At 37.1% G+C, this 9,230-nt stretch overlaps 1 protein-coding gene across 3 annotated transcripts in view; it reads right to left on the bottom strand.

Annotated features, from left to right (window-relative positions):
- Positions 1-129: 129 nt before the first annotated feature.
- The window catches only part of LOC113051897 (probable C-mannosyltransferase DPY19L3), a 34,725-nt gene continuing 25,624 nt past the window's right edge, over positions 130-9,230 (bottom strand). For all 3 annotated transcript variants that reach the window (XM_026216062.1, XM_026216064.1, XM_026216063.1), the window contains exons 17-19: positions 7,192-7,324; positions 3,200-3,358; positions 130-2,004 (exon numbers count right to left, since the gene is read on the bottom strand). In XM_026216062.1, the coding sequence (XP_026071847.1) occupies positions 1,816-2,004; positions 3,200-3,358; positions 7,192-7,324 (481 nt within the window). In that variant the 3' untranslated portion in view covers positions 130-1,815. The remainder of the gene's footprint in view (positions 2,005-3,199; positions 3,359-7,191; positions 7,325-9,230) is intronic.

Genomic DNA, 9,230 nt, shown 5'->3' with positions numbered 1-9,230 from the left:
TTTCTACAGAAACGGCAGAACATGAAACGAGAGTGGCATTAAATCTCTGACCTGTATTTATCAAAATGCCTTTGTGATTTTACTTGAAATGACAGAAATCCTTTTGTAGTAACCAAGATATGCAGCATCCACCATACAAATCTTTAATTCAAAAACACAAATGTACACTGAACATCCAAAGACAAAGCAACACTTATGACAGAAATGGAAGCTAGCCATCTGCATGAAATACCACAGTAGCAAACTAGTGCAGTGAACTGTACCAAAATAACTCTCACGGTTAAACAGCGTCAACAACGAAACACACAGTTCCATAAAGATCATCTCCTGAGGAACAATGTGTTGTGACAGAGACGTTCTGTGAAGCAAAGGTTCACGTGTAAATTGTCTTGACAGGTAAGGTAACAATAGTGGTTTCACCATATTAGAATACAAATCACAGAATGTCACGGAGGAGCCCTCGTGCTACAAACCGAATTTGCAGAAAAATAAATCCCATGTTTATCTCTAAACATTTTAAAGTTATTTAAAACGGTTATGCACCTGTGCACAAAGACATTCATCCAACATCCTGGGGGAGAAAAAACAGCAGCAAAGACCGAATGTAGGTAAATTTGGTAGCACTTGAGGCCACTCATTGAAAGTCTTTTGAATGCATGACTTATTAGCGCAGCAGAGCTTATCCAAAAATGGAAAGGCACTTTCATACACTAAAGGCTCTTACTTTAGAGCTTAAGATGAAAAAAAAAATCGCATCATAACATTGTTGACCATTCAATATGTTTAACCCAGTTTTAAAAAGACTCAAACTGTGAATTTCTACTGAACTACAACTTTACAACGGAGGATTAAGGAAATGTATCGAGACGACTAACCCTTTAAGAATACTTAAGCTGTTATTAATCCTAAAACATACTAAATTTAAATTCCCTGTTCACAACGTCAAATGTATAAACCCTTTTAACCAACTATAGTGTCAAAGTGATGACCTCCTACTTACAGAATTAAAGCACAAAACATCTACAGTAGAGTCCAAAAGTTAGAGACCACATTAAAATATGAGAATAAAAATGTAATTTAAATTTAACAAGGTTTTTTTTAAATGAAATTCACTATTTCTAGGTCAAAGTAAATTGGACAGTTATTCTTACAAAAAGTATTTATGGAACATTCTCTATGCCCATGAGTAAGGCTGGTTCTTGAGGTTTTTTTTTTTTTTTTTTTTTTTTTTTAAGCTGATGTGGCCCAACTTTATATCTGCCAAACTTTTGGCCGGTGTCAAGACAACACTACATCAGCCTCTAATTATCCCAGTCTACTTGTGTGAATTCCAAATACAAAGCATTTTCCCCATTGCTATTTCCTGCAATCATTTTTTTTTTTCGTTTGCAACAGGAATGAGGCTTTGAAAGCAGTCGCTGCGTCTTAACCTCACAAGTAGCAAATGTGTGTAAAAGAGCCTAAATGTGTTTGGTGGAAGGATACGTGTAGAAAGAGATAATCAGAGAGAGAGAGAGCGAGAGAGCAAGGGGGGTGGCAGACTGTGAGAAAAAGAGATTTTCCTGCCCTCTCTCCACATTAAACTTGAGCTCCGGTTGCAGCAGACCGACTCAGAGCAGATTTACACACACAAACACGCACCGAATCATCTTGTGCATTCTGGCTGAATCAGGCATCTCTCCGATCTCTGTCATGCACACAGACACACACACACACACACACACACACCTGCTACTATCACACACTCACTGAACATTCCAGATGGGGCGTTCAGCCATCCAGTGAAGGTGGGCGACTGCTGTTGAGGAATGAGCATCACGGACTGTTCTCAGCTTTGTTTTTCTTTTTGAGTTTCTTGAGTTTGTACACATTAAATGTCTTGTTTTTGAACACCCGTGTGAAGAGGGTTGAATACGGAGGTGTGTCGGTCTTAATGGCCTCACAAAACCGCGGGTGAGATGCCGAGATGAGGTCCGGCTCATTTTCACCTGGGCCATCCATGATCTGTAATAAAAACACATACACAAATCGGTTTTTTAAATGGCGCTGTAAGATGATATTTCTCTACAGTAAAAAAAACAAAAAAAAAAAACAGGGCAGATTCTCAGATGAACAAGAGTCTCAGAAGTCTTCTTTTAAAGAGAATTCCACTTTTTTATCTTTCATTTCTAAGAAAAATTGTGCCCTGAGGTTTTTTAAACATTTACTTTGAGAAATATTCCCAAACTAACAGAAAGTCCTTGAAATGGTGCTGAGATCATTTAAGCACCCAGAGATAGAAAGAACCGTCACGCATGGGAGAGATCAGAGTGAAATTGGGAGGGAAAATAATCCCACACAACACATGGCTTTTTGTGGGCCATCAGTACTGCATATACATTGCTTCTTCAGTAATTCTGTCTGCAGTTAACAAGCTTTAATTAAACCAGATAGATCTAATCAAAATTAAAATAGCATGCACACAGAAGATGTAACAAGAGTGTATCTTATTCAAACTGCTGGAGGCAGACTGAGGGAAAGAATCGGGCTACATCAAACGAGTGAACGAGTTTCACTGCTCGAAGTCGGATCAGAGGAGCAAGTGAGGCAAACTTCTGTGAGATCTTTCAAAGGCATGGCATTCACCTCAGATGCATGAATGACAACTGCTGACAAGCTATTTTCAGCTGGAGCTCTTTGCTGGGATGCGGGGGAGATGATTTTTTTATGCTGACGTGTGCTGTGCAGACATGAACGCAAAGTGCCGCAGCTTTAGAAGTTGGAAATTTTGCTTTTGTCAGATATTATGCACAACTGTAATCAACTACAAAAGAACAATCAAGCCACCCAGGCGTAAAAAGTCACTTAAGCTAGATTGCGCACAGGGTGAAACAGTATTTAATAACTATGAGCTGTGGGTGAGTGAGAACAAGAAGATGTGACAAAATGAAAAATGTAAGCATCAGCTTTACACAAAAGAGTTACAGACATTTAATGTGAGAAATGAAAACACCTCAAGAGAGTTCCAAGACAAAAATAATCAGAGCGTGACCAGTGAGCTTCGCATCTATCTCAAATTATAGTTGTTTATAGCCACGTGAAGGATTCAGTAAAGGGCAAAGTTGTTAGCCTGCTCTGATAAAGCCTCTGGTTCTTGCAGAGAAATGGAAACGAGTGTGGTGTGTGTGGGCATGGACTGGAGATGCTGTTTGTGACCTACATGTCCGTTTGCCAGGTCGAGCAGGTCCCTCAGCCTACAGCCACGGCTGTGCCTGCGCTCATAGCAGATGCTGTCCTCCAGCACCATGTAGTCCGCTCCAACTGAACTGAGCACTTTATGAACCTCCTCAGCAGACTGACGGGCATAGATCTGATATACCTGCAGATAAACACAAGGGCATAGATGGGAGAAAGATAGATATCAGGGGCTGCAGCTTAGAACTGAACGGCTGTTTATGTAGTAAAATGTACTGCAAGGTGGTCCAGATAAAAAAAAAAAAAAATTATAATAATAATACAATTTTAGGAAGGGGTGATTTGTGAAGAGATCCTATCAAAACTAATGTCCTGGGGGCATGTCAATGGTCCACTTGAGAGATAGGTGGCGGTAATTCACTTATTAGTGATCTGCTGTAAAGCAAGAAGAAAAAGAAGACGCCTCTCATACAGACTGAAGAAGAAGATGTGAATGCACTCATGACAGATTGCGGTGAAAATCTGTGGTAAAAAAAAAAATATATATATATATTTACAGACTGATCATTTTGTGTCTTTACACATTAATGTATAGTCACGAGGTGCAGGGTTTAATTTGGTTTAAAAAAAAAATCTCAGTTTGTGTTCCTTTGAAGAAACAAAGTCATCTACATCTTGGATCCCATGGGGTGAGCAGATAAATAACCACTGAGCAGATAAATTACCACTGGTTTGGAGGACGTATGCCACTGGTTTGGCACGTGCTAATTAAATCACTGCTGGAAGTGTCACCCAGCAGAAATATCACTAATTGCTTTTTAAACTTACAGTTTAGTTATTAAAACTTGTTATTAAATAATTCTGCATATAGAGAAGGCATTTAAGTAGTGCACAGATAGTATCACAAACCATGAACATATATTTACAGTATTTCAATTAATGGAGCAATTATGGCAGTATACAGTAACTGAGGATGGTAAGATTAGGTTTGACATTTCCGTATAACACATGGATATGCGGCTCAATGTGGCAAAAAGGCAGCTGTTAACTCAGTGCTAAGGTTTCTGTGCCCTTTTTGTTCATAGTTGTTGACAGACTGTCACAACAAACTCGTTTCCTCACAAGTAACAGTTGCATACAGAGAAGAGAACAGAACGCTCTGATGAAATCCATGGCAACCAACCAAACAACATTACTGAATTAATTAATTAACATTACTGAAGGATCGCCAACCTAATAAGCCATAGGATAATATTGTAAAAATGAATGATGAATTCATAATGTATTTGCTGATATAAGGTATAGGCATTTATGGACAATTTTCCATGACAATGTAAATAAATACTTATTATATACAAATATTATTTTGTATGGATGTAAATTATATATAGATATATAAATATTCACTTTGGCCTTACATGAATCGAAAAAAATTAAACCTGATCATGATGGAGCCACTTATAAAAGTATCTTCATTAAAATACACCGTGTCCATACTGTCATTGTGTGCCTGCCAATGACATCATAACCCCTAGATTTCCATTTTGTAGAAAACATGGAAGTACCAAAGACGCTTTAATATGTTGCGTGTTTTTATAGACAGGAGACATCCGCACAGAGTAGCATTATAACAGAACTTTCAAATGTATGCCTTCGAGCCGTGTGTTGCGCTCGTTCAACTTACTTATTTCGCTTCGACGGCTTTCAGTCTCACCTTGCTTCAATGTGGAAAAAAGTTTGATTTGACTTGATTTTTAAAATAATGTAAACATAAACATACAGAATTATTATAGTATTGGTTACTTTATAGTTCAAGGTAAATGTTCAGAAATGCTGTGAACCTCAAACTGAACCGGTACATTCATTTATATTTTGCTGTGATAAAACCCAAACACAGAAGGGACTCATTTAAAAGTCCTCGCACACCCTTGCAACCTCTCTGCACATCTACAGTTGGAGAACCTCTGCTTTAATGTACTGAGCTGATGGGTAATTTGGGTCTTTCTGGTTAGATCAATTCTCATCAATTCTCTGAATGAAGCAGGAACAGTAGAACAGGAGTCTGGTCTTCCACCAACTGTTCGGATCCATATTTTATCTTCCTCTACACTCATGAACAAATAAGAGAATGAACACACACCCTCATCTGATCAACAGAGATCGCCTCTGACTCTGACCACCTCAACATTCTGCCTCACAAACTCGAGCAATGAACCTCTGCTACAGGCAAATGTCCTGTAGTGAAGCCAAAGGAAACATGACATTTCTTTCAGACTGAAATAGAAAAGAGTGACAGCTGAAACCACACCACATATCACAGCAGTGCTGTGGAGTTTATTTCACTTCATAAAGATGCTCACTGATGTGTCAACTTCCAACCACCTGCAATTAGAAACCTAATTAAACTAATCATGCCAAAAGTAACACTTCTGCTGATGAGGCCAAGTATATATACATATGTAATAAAGAAAACCTTAAATAGGATTTACGAACATTTGTAAACTCATCATTAAGATTATCAGCTGATTTGTTAAAGTACACACTCTTATAGACTGCAATGTGTTTACTCCTAACAGTATCTAAAGAGTTTTTAGTGTTAGAATTAGTTTCTGACTGATTTATTTCTGCTTCATTTCAGTTTACGTAACGAGGCATGATTGCATAAGAAAAGATTAGATTCTTTGTTCAAATGCTTCTGAGAAGTTTTTCATTTTATAATGCAGACCTTGGTCTGACTGACCATATGTTCAGCTCTGCAACAAAACATTACTGTGCATATTTTATGTAAATAATCTTCATTAAATAAAATAGCTTTTGTGACTGTTGCACAATACACCCTTGATTGTTGCGTGTGTCCTCAAAAAACTTCTCCAGAGTAGTGTTTGAAGCATTTCAGAAGGGCTGGGCAAGTTTACGTGTTATCGTGTATCACATTTATGAATTAACTCCGACAATTATTTTAAAAGCCCCTTATGTACACTACACGTGTCTGCGGCACGTTACGGCTCTGATGAGGTTTTGTTCCATTCTACATGTGGTGACAAATCACACCAGGAGCATTTCAGAAGCGAAGCGACAGGATTCGCAAACCCAGTGATTTACCTGTCCAACACAGTTTTTTTATTGATTATTTGGGTTCTGACATGGCTAAGTTGGCTAAATGTTTATGTTTTGTCTGGTTTAATTCTGTTTATAGATGTATTTATCGCTATGTCCTACTCTGTTGTGCTATAGACTAAAAAGTTAAATTTAAAATTTTTGGTCACACTTTATTTTAGGGTCCAATTCTCAATATTAACTAACCATTAACTACGACTTTTGCCTCAATTAACTCCTTATTTGCTGCTTATTAATAGTTAGTTGTAGTTGTAGTTGTTAAGTTTAGGGTATAGGGTAGGATCATGGATGTCATGCATTATATGTACTTTATAAACACTAATAAACAGCCGATATGTTAATAATAGACATACTAATAAGCAATTAGTTATTAGTGTGAATTGGACCCTATACTAAAGTGTTACTAAATTTTTTAAAAACAATTTAAAAGTCCAGTTATGTACAAGGATAAAAGATTTGTAGCTGTGTAGTCGTCTAAAATACTTCCTCAGCTACATCAAATCTATATTTTACATACCATTTCTGACCTCCTGGCAAGGAAATAATGATGTGAAATCCAATTAATCATTAATTATATATATATATATATATATATATATATATATATATATATATATATATATATATATATATATTATGAATCAATAATTAATGATTAATTAATAATTAATCATTAATTATATATATATATATATATATATATATATATATATATATATATATACATATATATGCCCAGCACTAAATTTTATCATTGAAACTAAATAAACAAAAAAACATTTCCCAAAAAGCTTAAATGTCCCAAAAATGAAATTGTTGTCCCAAGAGATCTGGAGGTCCTAGAAATAGTAGAACTTTGATTGAATTGTGATTCAAACTAAACAGACCTGAGACTCTTACCTGTCTGGTCCTCTCTCTCAGTGCCTGGTCCTCGTAGTGTGGATGGTTTGTCAATACTCTCCCCGTACACAGCTTAATTCCTGCCAACAGCTGCATGCTGCCTGCAAACACTGCCCGTTTGGGCGTCTTCAATCTGTCAAGGAAAAAATAAATAAATAAACATGAGGGCTCTGTTACATACACTTAAGTTTCACTAATATTTCAGGGCAGGCGATCGCACAAGGGAACTGGGTGTGTAGGGGCGGCACTAAAGCTTAAACTAAAGCCAAACCTGCAGACATTTATTTCAGGTGAAGATGGAAATGTGCAATGGTTCAGTGAGGAGCGGTGCAGTCGTTTGTACAATCCTATCATCCATGTCTGAAACGCAGAAGGTTTGTAGTCTACTGCAGGTTTAAGGTCTGGATGTGATCTGTCTCCTGTCATTTTATATATGTGCATGGAGGGAAGTGCTGAAGCTGTATGTTATTTGAATATGCTATTTGAATAACTGGATGGTTTTTTCAGAGACCATCTGTTATCAAAACATAACCTTTTAAAAAGTCAGCTTCAACATTTTACACAACATTTTATTCCTGACTATTAGTATCTACACCGCACAGAAGCCTCTCGGAGGAGAAACACGCTCCATATATTTTATGTTGATGGTATGCTTGGGCAAATTTTGTATCTGCAAAAGCAGCCAAATGTGCCAGACTCCACCATGAGCAGATTGTGTGAGATACCCTCATCCTTAAAAACCATCATCAGAACTGCACAAGTTGAAAGAAAACACGACCCAAACTGCTAAAATACATTTGCAACTAGAATAAAATGTGTGCTCCCCAAAATGCCTTTAATGGAATGAATACTGGCACACATCTGAATTAAAGAGACATATAGAAACAAAACTAACAATGCCCATTTAATTTATCTGTAGGTGTACACTTTACATTATAAGAAGAAAAAAAAAAAGATACACTGTATTATATGGTATCTTGTTACAGTGTAATTACATAGTACTTAGCAATATTAATTAACTACATGTACTTACCTCAGAGTTAGGGTTTGGATTATGAAGAGTTAACAAGAAAGAAAAAAAAAAACTAATTAATAGTAAATCTAAATATAGTTCACAGTAGTATTAATACATTTCAATGTTAACTCATAAGGGCTTTCCCCCCACAAAAAGTAATTTTGAATCTGAAGCAAAACAAGTTAAAACAACCACTGATTAAAAAAAGCAGCCTCGGGCATTCAAAAATGTCTGGTCAATTTGTTTAGACAATAAAACTAAATACTGTCACAGATTTCACGCTTCGAGGTCTGTTTCAGCTCAAGCCGGTGTCTGTCCTTGTGAAGGTAACAGAGGATGTGATGGTTTCATCTCGGTCCAGAAATATTTCATTACAGAGGAACAAGAGTGGTCAGTATGGGTCAACTGTGAACATGGGTCCTCATAGCACAACCTTGTTCAGAGTCCAGAAACTATGTGCCACACACACAGACACATGCACAGACAAAATCTAAAACTAACTCTATGTTGCCCCATAGCGGGTACATTAACACACTGTTTCATCGCTGGTCAGCTTGCACCACACATGAAAAGATGTTAGCAAAGGAGACAGACTCACAAACACAATCACATAGAATGACTAACAGCTATTTTCAATCTAAAGTTTACTAAAGCAATGAAGCAGTGAACAAACTGGCTCCAATTACAGGGGCCTCAAAGAATTTGGCATGAACTTCTCCTCAAAGACAAACTTATCATGTGATCTTATATACAAGCACCTATGAAAAAGATTGTGAGAGACATTGGTTCTACCAGTAACAGTGTTCAGGAGCAGACCTTCTGATGCTAGAGGGGTATGTGGACTGGAAAATGAGAAATTATCAGAGGGCAGCCCTGAGAGTACAGTACACACTCTATTGCTAGATAGACAGACCGACAGATGGATACCAACCTAAAATCCAATTGAATTCATTGAAAACATTCTAGTTTTCACCAGTAACTTTTTGTCTCGTCTTCCAGCATAGATGTCTATAAAGATATTTTC

The sequence above is a fragment of the Carassius auratus genome, chromosome 32 (assembly GCF_003368295.1).
Source record: "Carassius auratus strain Wakin chromosome 32, ASM336829v1, whole genome shotgun sequence".
In the NCBI taxonomy this organism is placed as follows: domain Eukaryota; kingdom Metazoa; phylum Chordata; class Actinopteri; order Cypriniformes; family Cyprinidae; genus Carassius; species Carassius auratus.
This window is presented reverse-complemented; position numbering and strand designations above follow the sequence as displayed.